General features: G+C 37.6%; 1 protein-coding gene and 1 long non-coding RNA gene across 12 annotated transcripts in view; one reads left to right on the forward strand and one right to left on the reverse strand.

Moving 5' to 3' along the window:
- The window catches only part of CSMD2 (CUB and Sushi multiple domains 2), a 1,065,508-nt gene that overhangs the window by 335,562 nt on the left and 713,351 nt on the right, over positions 1–16,595 (reverse strand). For all 7 annotated transcript variants that reach the window (XM_056795117.1, XM_056795119.1, XM_056795118.1 and 4 more), the window contains 2 exons: positions 6,087–6,413; positions 2,175–2,369 (listed from right to left, as the gene is read on the reverse strand). In XM_056795117.1, the coding sequence (XP_056651095.1) occupies positions 2,175–2,369; positions 6,087–6,413 (522 nt within the window). The remainder of the gene's footprint in view (positions 1–2,174; positions 2,370–6,086; positions 6,414–16,595) is intronic.
- Positions 1–16,595, forward strand: part of LOC130453850 (uncharacterized) — a 45,286-nt gene that overhangs the window by 4,136 nt on the left and 24,555 nt on the right. The window contains exon 4 of one of the 5 annotated variants that reach the window (XR_008911465.1): positions 8,147–8,239. The exons of 1 other annotated variant lie outside the window; for it this stretch is intronic. This is a non-coding gene — a long non-coding RNA (uncharacterized LOC130453850). Of the gene's footprint in view, positions 1–553; positions 937–2,099; positions 2,232–2,333; positions 2,946–8,146; positions 8,240–16,595 lie in introns of those variants that run through there. 3 more of the 5 variants (XR_008911464.1, XR_008911463.1, XR_008911461.1) reach the window with 3 other exon arrangements.

Consider the following 16,595-nt stretch of genomic DNA (forward strand, 5'->3'; position numbering starts at 1 on the left):
AGGGGCTGGCCTAAATGGCCTTGAAGGTTATTTCCAGCTCTCAATCTATAATTTTATGCTCAAACTAGGGCAGCAAGGTAGTGGAGTGGATAGAGCCCCAGACCTAGAATTAGATAGACTCATTTTCCTGAATTCAAATTTGGCCTAAGACACTTACTAGCTGTGTGACCCTGGGTAAATCACTTAACTCTCAGTTTTCTCATCTGTCAAATGAGCTAGAGAGGGAAATGGCAAACCACTCTAGTATCTTTTCCATGAAAACCTCAAATGGGATCACAAAGAATAACTCAACAAATGAATGATCAAACTGTCACTTCCAGCAGCTTGCTATAATTTAGAAATACATTTTAAGTCTTCTGGTTGGTATTCAAAGCCTCATCCCTAAATCCCAATGACTAGTTCTTGCCTTCAGGTCTTATACCTTCTTTTCAAACCTCAGATTTTGACATGCCTCAACTTTATCAGTCTCCTTATTGCAGTCACTAGGCACAACATGCTCAAACTTGTATATATGTTTTTATGATATACTGTATCTTTCCTATTAATGTTTCAGGTCTATAATCTATTTACTAAGAGATCAATAAATACTAATTGATGCATGCATGGAGCCTTGGAAAAAGCCTTATACTAGAAGTCCAAAGATTTAAAATGCAGTCCTAACTTTGACAGTATCTCTCCACAAGTCCTTTTCTATCTCTAAACCTCACTTTCCTCTTCAATAAATATGATTTTAAAAGTATTTCAATGTCTGCATCACAGAAATTCTGTGAAGAAATTACCTCTACACATATTTGAATTATTAATTTCAGAAAGCTAGTGTTTTAATATAGAAACTTTCTGAATTGTGAATCAGGAAGCCATGAGTTCAAATTCTGTTTTAAATTCTCACTTAGCCATATAACCCTAAAAGAGTAATTTAATCTCTTAGCCTCAGTATACTTACCTTTAAAATGGGAATAATAATAGCACCTACCTCTTAGAGTTGTTGTGAGGATCAAATGAGATAATATATGTAAAGCAATCTGTAAACCTCAAAGTGTTTGAGAAATACTAGTGTTTTTTATTCTTATTTAGCTACTTACTAGGGCAGGGATGAAGTCTTCTTTGCTATCTCTTTTGGGACAATGGAACAGAGTGCTAGATTCCTAGAACTCAACAAGTCAATTTAACATGCATTTATTAAGTGCTTGTTATATGCCAGGCATTATGCTAAGTGCTAGATATGTAAAAAGAAGGGGAAAAAATGGCCTCTGCTCTCAAGTAGCCCACAATCTAAAAGGGAACACAGCATGCAAATGACTGTGTCTGAATAAGATATGTAAAGGCTAAAAGGGAGATAATCTTAGAGGAAAGCACTAGTATTAAGGGAGATCAGAAAAGGCTTTTTATAAAAGGTCAGATTTTTTATCTGGATTTCAAAGGAAGGTGCTTGGTTAATGAAGTGAATAGTAACAATGGTAGGTAATCAGACAGCATAAACAATTTGAAAAAGACAATCAAACCTACAGCTTGTCTGGCTCTAAAAATTATACGAAAAAATAGAATAAGCCACAAATCCTAACTATCATTTAAGATTCTAGTTGAGGTCAATATAGAGGCATTAGAAAGAGGCTTCCTGTTCATGATTCATCAAATGCCTAAAATCCTACCACTTTCCTAATCAAGTTAGCTTTTATATTTATATAGTACTTTCTAACTTACAGAGCACTTACACATTTGTCAGATCCCCTTTTGTAGATGAGGACACATTTAAGAAGGAAAAGTGATTTGCCCAAGGTCCCAGTTACTGAGTAGCAAAGATATAAAAGAAGCTAAAACTCTCCTGAATCCATGTTCAGGACTCTTTCCACTATATTAAGCTACCTGATATTAGAGCTTATTCCTTGGAGCCTAATCTCTAGTTCTAATACATAAGCTTCCAATGGAGTTATATGGTCACCATTACTAGCCTCAATGTGTACTGAATGAAGAAGAGTAAAAAAGGAAACATGGGGCTAGGGGCAGGAAAGGGGATAAGAGGTCTGGGTTGGGGATAGGAGAGGGAGATTTTAAAGAGAGGAATGGATTGCTAAAACTTTGCTGACCAAAATTCTACCCAGTGACATCTGGGACACCCCCTACTTACCAGCCCCATCCGAAGTGAAAAACCCACCCCTCCTGGGAATGGTAGATACCTTCACACCGAAGCACAGCATTGTTCCAAACCACACTGCCCTCTTTCAAGATGCAAGTTACTGTCTCTGAGCCATGAGTCCCCAGGAAGCCCTCATCACAGAGAAAGGAGATGGAGCTGCCCAATTGGAGGCTGTCACCAAATCGTTTGCCATTCACAGGAACACCAGGGTCAGGGCACTCGTTGTGTCGAAATGCTGTATAAGATGGAGGCTGGTTAGCCTGGGCTGACTCCAGAAATAAAGCCACCACATCACAGTCACCAAGCCCGGACCTCCGCCAATGCTTTCCCCAAAGCCTGCAATGGAGGGGAAGACAAAGTAGCCTTCTTTCCACCTCCCACTCTAAACCTGGGTCCAGCCCAGTAATTAGGCACTTGAGCATAGGAAGAAGAATTTTCACTAGAAACTGCTGATTCGAGATCAACTAAAATGGTAAGATGTAAAGTCAAGTCTATTGTCCACTTCATAAACTCTCCACAATACTATATCTCCAGAGATGAAATACGGACCTGGTTGACTAGAAAAAAAAAAAACTAGTCTAGGGTACTTCACCTGAAGTTATCTGTTCTGTTTCCTTTCCTCCAAGACAGGGTTTCTTCTGAATCAGCCCAGGCAGGTGAGAATAGTTCCTTAAAATAAAGATCTCCCAACATTCCCAATAGACAATTCCTTTGCCTCATTGTCATCCATACCAATGGTCCATTAAAAACAGACACTCATGATCTTTAATGAAGCAAATTTCCAATAGAAAACTTGTTTTGTGCTTAAATTCTCTGAGGGTGCTTTGAAAAAATAGTTTTTTTTCTTTATTCTTTCCTTTATTTTCATATTTTGTGACAAGGAAAGCTCCAGCATAAGTAAGAATGGAAAAGACCTGAAGCCTATGTCTCAGCTATTTAGCATCTGTGAACTTTAAAATTACTGCACCCTACTTAGACAGTACTTTAGGGGAAGATAAAGTTGTGATTTCCTGATTGAACAATGAAGGTACTTAGTTCTCACCTTATAGTGAAGCTAGAACATTAAGCTAAATCTATTTTTAGACCTTAATACAAAAAGATGTTAAGTACCTATAAAGGTTAAATTAATCACAAAAGTGTCAAGTAACTAACAAAAGGTGAACTTAACAAAGAAGTGCTAAGTAACTCAAAAATCTTATCAAAGAAGGTGAGAACTAAAGAATGGGCAGTCCTGGAGAAAAGCATCTGCTGTGATTGGTAGATGTGAAAATTTAGGGGAGGTGACACGAGAGAAAAGATCTTTAAAAAGAGGTCTATAGGAATAGCCTGGGAGTTCAGTTCAGGAATGGAGGAACTCAGCCTGGAGGAGCTCCCTCAGATAGCTTCCTTGAGATGGTCTCATGGCAACTTGGGTAATACTGACTTCTTTTCCCTTGGGCTCAGGGAGGCTCCTTTGGCCAAGGCCTTTAACTCCTGCCTGGCTCAGTCTGAGCTGGAGCAGTTTAAATTAATTCTTTCCTCTCTCTCTCTCTCTCTTCTTAATTCCTTCTCTCTATATTAATTAAAATCACCATAATTTCCAACTGACTTGGGTATTTTATTATTTGGGATTTTCCCTGGTGACCAAATTAATTCAGATTTTTAAGTCACAACTATAAAATTATTCTTTACACATCTGACTCTGGAAGTAAAAAATTCAAACCAAAAGCCTAGTAAACATTCTCAATGGTCATTAGCTGGAAAAGGGGAAAGCTAGTTATTGACTCTGGTGACAATTATGAAGAATTGCAAAGCCTTGAATGAGCATGTAGCACAAGTGGTTTGGAAAATATTGTCTTTGAAGGCAAAATTTTTTTTAAACTACAAATCATCAGTGTTAAAACTCATCACTTTATCAATCTACACACACACACATACACACACACACACACACACACACACACAAACATTTAAATGAAATGACTACTCTCAATAACTATTCCTGCTTCACACCAGCAGGTACAACTCAAGCCAAATATCTAGGGCTCTGGAACTCCATTTGCCCCATATAATAGGCCAGTTAGGGAGCATGGGTTTTATCATCCCCTTTGCCTTTACATAGGTTGTCTCCTACGCACACTCCCTCTTTTGTACCATCTCTTAAAATTCTCAACATTGTTCAAGGATAAGTTCAAGTGCCATCTCCTATAGGAAGCCTTCTGGGATATCCTAATTTGTTATCCAGTTATTAGTGTTTTCTCACTAATAAAATTCTCTCTTAATTATTAGCTGTATAACTACAGGCAAGTCAGTTCACAGGATTCTCATGGAGACCAAATGAGATAATATAAGAAAGGCACTTTGTACACTTGAAAGTGCTATGTAAAATCAAATGACATAATGTGTTCGGTAAGCATTAAATTATATGAGTGTCAATTACTATTATGATTAATTTAATTATTATCTGAAGTAATGTGAAATGGAAAAGAAAGACTACACACATTACTCTAGAATAAAATTAGCACCATTAGAAGGAGAGCCAAAGCTTAATGTGAGAAACAACATAGCTATGTAAATATAAAAAGCTAGTTCTAGAGTTATATGACCTGAATTTGAGTCCTGGCTCTAAGCACTGTGACCCTGAGTAAGATCTTCATCCTTTATGAATCTTGGTTCTCTTGTCTGAAATATAGTGCCTACATAACTGACCTCACAAGACTTATGAAGAGAAAAGTAAACCTTAAAGCATTATATAAGCATTGTTATTATAAGAAATAATTTTTTAACAATAAGAGGTGTGTAGTAATGAAAGGAATTTCTTCAGTGAGTTCTCTAATACTGGAAGTATTTAAACAGGCTGGATGATTACAAGTCATCTACATGATGTAGAGAGTATTCTTACACTGAGTAAGAGATAAGATTTGATGTATTCTAAAATAATTCCTGAGATTCCGTAAGTTAAATGATTATATTCACACTGGAAATCTGTTAAAGAAATATAAACATGTATCCATACCACATATGCACAGATAAACATTCCAATTATCACTCATTCTTTCTACTAGTTACTATGGAAAGAACTGATAAACAGGGATGTGTCTGTTACATAGCATGAATATGCTAGCCAGAAGCCTGGGGCCATCTCCAAGCAGTTGAGACTTTTTGTTAATAATTATCTTTCATCCTTCATTCCTGGCTCCTCAAATAAACTAATCTTTCTTCCACATGGCAGCCCTTCAAATATGTTCAAACTAAAGAATACTGCTGCTTTCAATTCATTCTCATATGATATGATATCCAGTCACCTGCCTTTCTTACTCTGGGCATATTCCAATATGTCAATATCCCTCCTAAAAGGTGGTGCCCAGAATATAATACAATTTTCTAGATGGAGTCTGACCAGGGCAGAGTAGAGTGGGGACCATAACCTCATATATCTGGGCACTGTGTTTCTATTAGAAAATCCTATAATCAAATAGACTCTTTCTGGCTGCTATGCCATAATGCTGTATTCAACTGAATTTATGTCCTACTGAAATATTCTGGATCTTTTTCCCCTTCTTAACATAAACTGTCCTTTATTTCTTTCTCCATTCTTTGTTGATTTGACCCAACACTTTTCAGTCTTCAAGAGGAGAGGTAAGGTTATAAGCATAAGCTAGTGAACCGAAAAAAGGACTCCAAATCCTGCTATTATTGCTACAATTTGGGCAAGGATATTTTATGGACAGGAAAAGATTTTAGTGCAACTAAAAGAAAGAAATCTTGATCATTCCAGAACTCCATGAACCTTCTCTGGATAACCTCAACCCCTGTTCTTTAGTCCCTTATATAATACCACTTCCTTATTTTTTCACAGTGAGTGATTTCCATTATTCTTATCTTTCCTACTAAATTAATAACAAAATGTCCTACCTCCTTCCCTGTGGTCCACACCCATAAAATAAGGGTAAGGAAGGATGCATTGACTCACTGGTAAAGGTGATGTTAAAGCCTCTCTTCCCTGTTGAGTGGTCTGTCTGGAACTCAAGTCGGGCCACATGTCCACTGCTGGTAAGTGAAGAAGGGATCTGACTTCCTGAGAAGGTACCCAGAACAGGAGACTCAGCTGTAGCCCCATCTTTGATGGCCAGGAAATCAAACTGAGGTTCCACATCAATATCATTGAAGGCCAAGTGGATGCGGCTCTCAGGCTTGGCAAGGATGAGCCAGACACAGTGTAAGTGATTGCCATATTCTTCAGGATAATTCGGGGATAGGACAATACCAGATGGGCTGGTAAAGTTGAAAAAACAGGAAACTGCAACGAGAAGAGTAGATCAAATTAGGTCTCAATTCCTTAAATCCCACCTTCCATATTCAAGACCTTACTTGGGCCTTTTCTGTTATTTTTTCATTTATTTATTTTTTGAAAAAAAAAAAGGAATAAAAGATGATGGCAAGAGATTCACAAATGTCAGTTCTCTTCTACAGAAGAATTACAAAAGAGTAAACGTTCCCTTTCTCTTAGGATTGAGTTATGCTAGGAGAGTTTGGATTGATTTCTAGGTTACATTCTAGAGCTAGGCTGGAGTGGAATGGGCTGATAACTATCACTAACATCAGGAACCTCTAAGTAAAGGAGAACTATGTCCTACCTCCCCTTTTTATACTTTTACCTTTCAGAAACACCTCCCTTTACATGCAAAGGGGCCTGTTCTGATATAATAGAACAATTATCAAAGAAGCCAGGTGTGATAAACTCACACATTCTTAATGACACATGTGGGGAAATGAATGGCTACTTCTCAGGGAAGGAAGAAAATTTTTAGTTATTGGGTAATTGGGTGTGGAGGGTCTCTAGCAGCTGAAGATAATTTGAAATGACTTCTTGTAAAATGTAGAAATTGATTTTTGAAGGAAATTAAATATCACAAGAGATGAAAAGAGAAGGCAGTGTCTTCCAGGCATGGAGGACAACTGCAAATTCATGGGAAAAGCAAAAAAAAGTTACCTATGTAATCAAAATAGCAAAAAAAAAAAATGGACTGGATCAGAGTCCATAAAGAGGACTATAATATTATAAGATATGAAATGATGATATTACATAATGTAGCATAACACTATCCTAATACAATGTAGGTTGGAGAAAAGCTTCAAATGACTTTATATGCCAAAAAGAGGGGCTTGTATGTGATTCTAAAGGTAATAGCAAACCACTGGAGACTTCTGAGGGGAATGTCAGTAAGGTCTGCCCTTCATGAAAATCACTTTGGCATCTGTGTGGCACATAGATGGTTTGGAGAGAGGTGAGACTCCAGACAAGGAAACTAATTAGGTCATTACAATAGTCTAGGTGAGATATTTCAGTATATCAGCCAAATAACTATTCAAAAGGAGAAAAAGGAACTGATTTGAAAGATGTTTTAAGAGTAAAATCAATAACATTTCTCTATTTATTGAATATGTGAGGCAATGAAAAGTTGTGACTAGGATTTTAAATGTGAAGGACTAAAAAAGTGACATTGTCCTTAAGGAATGCTCAAAAGAGGGGTGGGTTGGAATGGGAAGACAATTGGTTCATTTTGGAAATGGCAAATTTGGGATATCTAAGAGATATTCTGATAAAGCACTAACCTCCAGCATAGGCTCCTCCCAAAGAAAGCAAGAAATCAAGTTCTCCCAGAAGAAGCTATTTAAACATGGATATTTCAAGGGGGATCTTATTGGGAGATTTACAGAGTCAGGGCTCATTTGCTCCTCAAATAATCCTGTTGTCTTCAATGGCACCTAGATCATAGACCTATTATTATAGAGTACTTTCACATTAACCTTATGGGTCAAACTTAAAATATCCCTATTCAAAATTGTCTCTGACCTAATTACTGATACTTATGTGTAAAGGAACCAAATAGCATACCCATCTGAGGACAGGCAGTTTGTTTACTCATTTGTCTAATGTTTAATAATCCTTATGCAATAAGGTTCTCATATTCTTGAGGGATGTTCCAAGACCTACTGTAGATATAAGTGAACACCTGCTCTAACTTACAGGTAACTGAAACAATGGATTCAGGATCACAACCAGCACTACTCAAGCTTTGGTGTCATTGTTACAGTAAATAAAGGTTTTCTTAAACAAAGGTACTGTCATAAGACTACAATGAATGTGACCATCAAGAATATAATTAACTAGTGGTGGAGTTGGGACTCCACCAAATTAGATCTCTGAACTGCTCTATCCATGAAAAATAAAATGATTATAAAGGTCATAATTAAGGGAAAATAAAACAAATCTTAACTTTTAAATAAGAGATAAGGGGCTTCCCCGTCCCCCATAAATAAGAATGTGAACTGATTTTATGTCATCAGGGATTAAATTAACAATGTCTGCCTTTAAAGATCTGCTATTAAAGAAAATGCAAAATCTCTCCACTTTACAAAGATCACTCTTGAAAATTTACAGCTACCTAATTCCAATATTATTACCTAAGTGGTTCAGAAAGAGTCAGGTTAGATATTCTCAAAGAATTATAGAATAGTACTACTGAAAAAGACTGCTGAGATCATCTAGATCAGCTTTGTTTTAGAAGAAAAGGGGAATACAGAAAGGAAGAGATCTATGTAAGCTCATACAATGAGCAAGAATAACTGAGACTAAAAATCTCAATGTCTAATTTAGTACTATACCTACTTCTCACCTCTTCTACAAAGAGATTTTGTGGATCTACCACATCAGTTAGGTATTGAAGTAGTCCCAATAAGGGAAGATAATAAAATTGAAGAAGATAAAGCAGATCAATCCCTTCCTGCATTTTTAGGGAACAGACCCAGTCCCCCTGCCCCAAGGAGGTCAAGCAGCTTATTCAGGTGCAGACTAGATTAGGAATGAGAATTAGGAAGGTCAGGAAACAAAGCAACATCAGGAATATCAAAGAAGTCAGGATGGAATGCAAGGTAACATGTAGCTAACTAGGGATAAGTGATTAAGTACATGTGAAAGTAAACAATCCCTGAATAACCAGAGGATGGTCCACTCATCACTGACCTCACATACCTGTGTTTGTGATAAGGTTTGTTTGATTTTCAAATAAGAACCTGTATGTGAAAGGGATTAACTTTGTATCTTGTAACCTAAATAAACTATCCTATAATGTCAGTCTGATGCAGTTTCCACTAGGGAAGTATGTCCCAGCTGGTAGATTCTTTATTAATCAATAAGCAATGGTTCCAATTGACATGGACACTGTACCCCCAGAAACTCGGGCAAACTATTATCAGTGAAATTCCTTTGATCCCTTACATCCTCGTGATTCTTAGCCTAAAACGTCTAATGACCCCATAGGGCCCTGAGATGATTGTCCTCCTTTGATCCTCCTTTAGATTTAAGATAGACAGAGAGATGTACCTCCAGGATACACCTCGATTCTATCAAGCTATGTCTCAGACATTTGTCTGTTCCCTAAAACCAAAGAATCTTTTATGAGGGTCATTCCCTATGTCTCCAGGCAGACCCCAGTCAGATAACCAAACCTCTAACCGAATGCCTGAGGGTTTACCACTCTAGAGTCATGTCCATACTATGACACAGCATCTGTTGTAAAGAATATAAAATCCCCAGAACTGATGTCATCAGGGGGAACAGCTTTTCCATTCATGCTGTCCACCCAAGGAACTGCTCCCCATCACGCTGTTCCACCTTGCTATCCTCCTGGCCATTCTCAACATTACCTCCTAAATTAATAAATTTCTCTTTTTGTTTTTAAGCTAAGTTTTGGAATCTTGAATTCTGGCAAAAGGTATCCTTTCTGAACCCCAGAGGTATACATCTGCATCCCATAACAGTTGTACTGTATTGACACTCTATTATCTACTAGATTAGTACTAGTGAGCTATTGATATATGTGCTAGGCTGGCACTGGGGGAGCTGCTCCATTCCCTCCTCTTCCCAGGCCCTGAGAACATTTTTTGCACATTCCACACCTCTGTTCAACCATTCAAAGTGAGCTCTTCCTCCCTTCACTCTCTGGGGTGATACAGGGGGCTCATAGGCAGCTCAAAGTTACAGTTTGGGCATGCAAACTTGAAAACCTTCCCAAATGCTGTACCAGATATTCCCATGAAACTAGGTTTTACTATCTATAAAAAGGTTTCCTAGATATACTAAGAAAGTAAAAGATGATGGAGAGCAATGCAATTAAAATTCTGAATGAAGATAGATACAACCTCTGCAAAGGTCTGGGTGCTAATACTATAACCACAGCCCACAATTACTGTATGTACAGCCCATGCAGACTTTATTGATCCCGCTACAGAAAGTAAGTAACGCCAAAATACTGAAACAATGGGTTTTCATGTATAGAAAGCAAGAAACCAAAGTGAACAGAATGGTAAGAGCAAAATATAGTCTGTACCACAACCCTTATCCCAGGAAAGGTTACAGATAAACAGCAGAAAATATCATAAATTTAGAGATGAAAGGGCCTTTGGAGGCTATTGAGTCCAACCCCTTTATTTCATTGATGAGGAAACTGGGCAGAGAAAGGATAAATGGTTTTGCCTAAATCGTAGAGCTAACAAGTATCTGGGATACCTTTCGAATCTACTTTTACCTGAAAATAAGTCAAGAGCTGACTCTACTTTGTTATGCTACTTGTACAAAGAAACAATCCAGTAAACACCATTCAATTCATGGAATATCAGTTGGGAGGAACCCATAAAAATATATATTCTGCACTACAGGAAGAAGTGGCCTCCTCTAATTTTTCAGTCAAGTAGTCACCCAATTTCTGATAGAAGACCATAAAATAAGGGGAACTCCCTCCCTCATAGGGCAGCTTTAAATGACAGGAAGTTTTTCCTTATATCAGCTAAAACAAATCCACCTCTTAGCTTCTACCTTTTGATCTTCATTTGGCTTTCTGTGTCTAAGCAATCTAAGTTGGATACTTCTTACTCAGGAGAACTTTTCAAATATTTGAAGACCACTATCTTTCTGCTCAAAAAAGTTCTTTTTCCTGGGCTAACATACCCATTTAGAGAAACACCAGCTGGGAGGAGAAAAGGGTAGGTAATTTGTGAGAAGATATACCTAAAGGAATTTGTATGATTTAAAGAAATTTACAGAGGGTGTAGCTGGGTAGCTCAGTGGATCGAGAGTCAGACCTAGAAACAGGAGGTCCTGGGTTCAAATTTGGCCTCAGACACTTCCCAGCTGTGTGACCCTGGGCAAATCGCTTGACCCCCATTGCCTAGCCCTTACCACTCTTTTGCCTTGGAGCTAATACACAGTATTGACTCCATGACAGAAGGTTAAGGGTTTTAATAAAAAAAATTTTTTTAATTACAGAAATTATGACAATCTTGAAAAAGAGTTGAGAAAAAAATGTCATTCCTTCCCTTTCCTGAATAGATGAGGTGACTATGGCTACAGAAATACATTGGTTTATGTATTCGTTTTGCTGAATTTATTTTTCCCCCTTTGTTACAAACAATGGAGTTTTGGGTAGGGGAGGCAAAAGAGATATCTTTTTTTTTTATCCTTACCTTTTATCTTAGTAACAGATCTTCTAAGACAGAAGAGCAGCAGGGGCTAGGCATTTGGGGTTAAGTGAATTGCCTAAAGTCATAGCTAGTAAATGGCTGAAACCTGAACTGAACCCAGGACCTCCTGTCTCTAGGCCTGGCACTCTCTCCATTGTGCTACCTAACTGCCCCAGGGATATTTTTTTACATAAATAATAATATTATTAATTAATTAATTTAAATAAAGTATTAATTAAATAAAATAAAGTATAAAACTGTTTTAACTAATATGAATCAAATTAACTAATGCAGGAATTACAAATACTCAAAATTAGAAGGTGTCTCAGAAGGCATCTGATTCAGGCCACACTTGACCAAAGCAGGGTTGTTAATATGGATTTGGGAGTGAGAAAAAGGAAATGTTGTTATATTCAGGTTCTGATTAAATCATTAATTGGCTCATTTGGTGCAGTACATTGTTCACAGTCCCAAGATTGATTTGCATGAAGGGCAGCTCATCCCTAAATGTCTAATCATGACAAGTCAACTCACAAATGTGTGCCCTTCCTTATAAGCATGGCCAGATAATATCAGATAAGCATTTACTGTATAGGTATTATGTGCCCGGCACCTTGCTAAGCAAAGGGCTACAAAGAAAGGCAAAAAATAGTCCCTGCTCTCAAGAAGCTCATAGTCTGTGATGGATAAATCACTCTATATAAATAGAGTAAATTGGAAAAAAAAATCTCCAAATTAATTTGGCTGGGGCATGGAGATTGGAGTGGAGAAAGACTTGAGTTAGCAGGCTACAACAATCATTCAAGTGTGGCTTGAGCTAGGGTGGTGACAGTATCAAAGGGAAGTATTAATGAGATATTTTATGAAGAGAGAAATGGCTGGGCTTGGCAACTGATAACTGGGTATGGTAAGGGAAGAAAGACTGAGGAACTCAGGATGGCACTTAGGTTGGGAGTCTGGGTGACTGGGAATATAGTAGTACCCACAATAGTAACATGGAAGTTAGCCAGAAGGGAGGGTGGGTGGTGAAATAATTAATATGGTTTTGGATATATTGACTTTAAGGTATTTGTGGGACATCCAGTTTGAGATAGACAACTGGACATATGAGACTAAAGGTCAGCAAAAAGGTTATGGTTAGATCAATATATCTGAGAATCATCAGCCCAGAGAGATACCTGAATCCACGAGAACTGATGAAATCAGCAACTGACATTGTTTTGATAGAGAAAAAAAGAGAACCTAGGGCAGGATCCTGTAAGATACCCAGGATTAGCAAATATGATCTGGATATAAACTCAGAAAAAGAAATAGAGAAGGAACAGTCAAAGAGTAAGAGAAGAACCAGGAGAGAAAAGAAAATGCCAAAGAATGCAACTGAGTGTCAAATGTTGCAGAAATGTCAAGAAGGATGGAGATTGAGAAAAAGGCATTAAGTTTAGTGATTAAGAGATCTACCAGCTCCTCCATTTCCTTTCTTAACTTTAGTCTGTTTTCTGACCTCATCTTTTAAATGAAACTCTGCAGTTTGGCTTCCAACCTCACTGTTCATCCTGTGCCTATGAATATGACATTTCCCCTACTTAACAAAATAAAGTGGAAAGTATACTAGACCAGTAGTCAGTCTCTTGACCTTACTTGACTCATCTACTGAAGGAGGAAGGTTGAATATATGATCTCTAAAATCATCTACTTCTAATATTGTTTTTACTAAATGTAAGAATCTATACTTTCCATTTTTCTTATATTAATCTACCAATCTCATAAAGTTCACTTCAAGTATTAGAAAAATAATAGATTCAAATTTGAATATTAGCACTTGCAGGTGGTAGAAGTTAAACTGAGTCTTGAAGGAAAGAAATCAAGGAAACAAAAGTGAGGAGAGAAAGAACATTCTAGGAATAAGAGCTAGTGAAAAGGCATGGAGTCATTCCATGCAAAGAACTTCAACAAAGCCACCACCCTTGGACTGCAGTAGATGTGGAAGGGAAAAAAGGGGGTAGGGGTTTAAGACTGGAAAGTGAGGAAATATCATAGAGATCATAGAGAGCTTTAAAAGCCAGACAAATTCATACTTGGTCTTGGAGGTTAATAGGGAGTGAAATTTATTGAGCAAGGAAGTAAAATGACAAAACCTGGGCTTTAGGAAGATCACTTTGGTGACTGACTGGAACACGGATTAGAGGGTGGAAAAAAACTGAAGTAGGGAGAACAACCAGAAAACCATTGCAATAGTTCAAATGTGAGGAGATTAGGCTCCCTATTAAAGCCTCTAGGAAACAAACTCCTTTGACTATATTTAAAGCCCTCACAACCTGGCTCCAGGCTATTTTTCACACTTATACATTACTCCTTTTTATGAATGCTATATAGTCCAAGAAAAATAGCTTTCTTTGATATTCCTCACATGACACTGAATCTTTCTGTTACAGACTGTCCATCATGCCTAGAACACACTCCACCCTTATTTCAGTCTCTAAAAAGCCCTCACTTTCTTCAAACACCATCTCATGAAGTTACCAATGCCTTGCCCTACCCTTAGAAATTATGTTGCATATACACTATATTATATATTCTGTTTAAATCTATCTGTATACAAGTTTTCTAAATAGAACTTCCTTGATGACATGGACTATTCATTTTTATCATTTCTTTGCCAGATTTTAGTACAGTACTTGGCATGTGGTAAATTATTAATGAATGCTTGATTGCTAAATAAATATCAGAAGAGAGGCCAGAGGTCTCTGAGGAACAAAATTCTGACTGCCACTATCAAAACAAGATTCTTAAAAGTACTGTCTTTAGTCATTCCTCTTCTTACAGAGATTATAATGGTTTCTGATTCACTATTATATTAAATTTACATATCTGTCTGGCTTTCTATTCATGTCACAATCTTTGCAGCATACCCCATTCAGTCCTCTTTTGTCACTCTCTTTTTGGAAAAGGAATTCTTTCCCCTTGTCAAAGCTATTTCTCCCCAATTATATCCCTCTGGTCTCCTGCAGGATCTTTGCTATTCCATCATTCACTTTCTTTCATCTTATACCCTTTTCTACTATCTGTCTTTCTAACTACAAACATGCTTAGGTTATTCATATTCTTTAAAAAACAAAACAAAAAAACTTTGTTTTGGCCTTATACAAAGCTACTATCATATACCACATAACTGCAGAATCTAAGAGTTGGAATAGACCTCAATGGCTATCTACTTCAATTCAAAGACAAAAAAAAAAGTCCCTTCTATATCCTGGACAATTGTTTGCTCAGACATTGCTACAACACCTCCAGGGAGGGAGAATACACCACCTCAGAAAGCACTTCCACTTTTGGACAGCTTTAATTTTTCAGTGAGTTTTTCCTAATATGAAGCTTAAATGTGTCTCTGAAACTTCAACCAGCTTCTCCTAGTTCTGCCCTCTGAGGCCAAACAGAGCCCAACTTCCACATGAGAGCCCTTCAAATATGTGAAACTACCCCCTCCCTCCAGTCAATCTTCTCTTCTTTAGGTTAAACAAACCTTTTCTATTTGCTGTTCTCTGGACACTCACTCACTCAATGTACTTCTTAAACTATAGCACCATTAAATGAACACAAAACTCCAGAATAAGGCCTAATTTCAGTAAAGTACAGAGAGAATATCAACTTCCTACTCCCAGAAACTATGCTTCCTGTCCCAACCCTTCCTTGCCTTCTGTCTTAGTATCAATTATAAGACAAAAGAGCAGCAAGGGCTAGGCAATAGGGGTTAAATAACTTGCCCAGGGTCACATAGCTAGGAAGTGTCTGAGGTCACATTTGAACCCAGGTCCTCCCAATTCCAGGCCTGAAACTATGCCTACTATAGTCTAATATCACATTAGCTTTTTGGCTGACACATCACTCAGCTCATTTATACTGAATTTGCAGTCCACTAAAATATCTGTATATTTTTTTTTCAGAATAACAGTTATCCTATGCCCAAAGAACGATAAAAGACTGTCTGCCCTTGACCCAGCCATAGCACTGCTGGGTCTGTACCCCAAAGAGATAATGGAGAAAAAGACTTGTAGAAGAACATTCATAGCTGCTCTCTTTGTGGTGGCCAAAAATTGGAAAACGAGGGGATGCCCATCAATTGGGGAATGGCTGAACAAATTGTGGTATGTGTTGGTGATGGAATATTATTGTGCTCAAAGGAATAATAAAGTGGAGGAATTCCATGGAGACTGGAACAACCTCCAGGAAGTGATGCAGAGCGAAAGGAGCAGAACCAAAAAAAACATTCTACACAGAGACTGATACACTGTGGTACAATCGAACGTAATGGACTTCTCCATTAGTGTCAATGCAATGTCCCTGAACAATCTGCAGGGATCTAAAAAACACTATCCACAAGCAGAGGATAAACTGTGGGAGTAAAAACACCGATGAAAAGCAACTGCTTGACTATAGGGGTTGAGGGGACATGTCTGAGGAGAGACTCTAAATGAACACTCTAATGCAAATACCAACAACATGGAAATGGTTTCGCATCAAGAACACATGTGATACCCAGTGGAATCGTGTGTCAGCTATAGGAGAGGTGGGGGGGGGGGGAGGAAAAGAAAATGATCTTTGTCTCCAATGAATAATGTTTGGAAATGATCAAATAAAAAAAAATTTAGTGAAAAAAAAAGATTCCACTAAAAAAAAAGAATAACAGTTATCTAACCATACCATATATACATATATGTTATATAAAGTTGAATTTTTGTACATACTGTAAGACTTTGCATAAATTCCCATTCATTCCCATAACAAGGAATTCATCTTGTTAAAATTCAGCCCAATGCTCTATTCTGACAGGACTCCTTTGCATCCCTATTCTGTTATTCAGTGTTTACCTCAGCTTTCCAGCTTAGAATCATATGAAAAACTACTGAGAATACAATCTATAGCTTTAGCCTGGTCACTGAATGAAATGGTAAACCACAAAGGT

This window comes from Monodelphis domestica, chromosome 4, assembly GCF_027887165.1.
Source record: "Monodelphis domestica isolate mMonDom1 chromosome 4, mMonDom1.pri, whole genome shotgun sequence".
NCBI lineage: Eukaryota > Metazoa > Chordata > Mammalia > Didelphimorphia > Didelphidae > Monodelphis > Monodelphis domestica.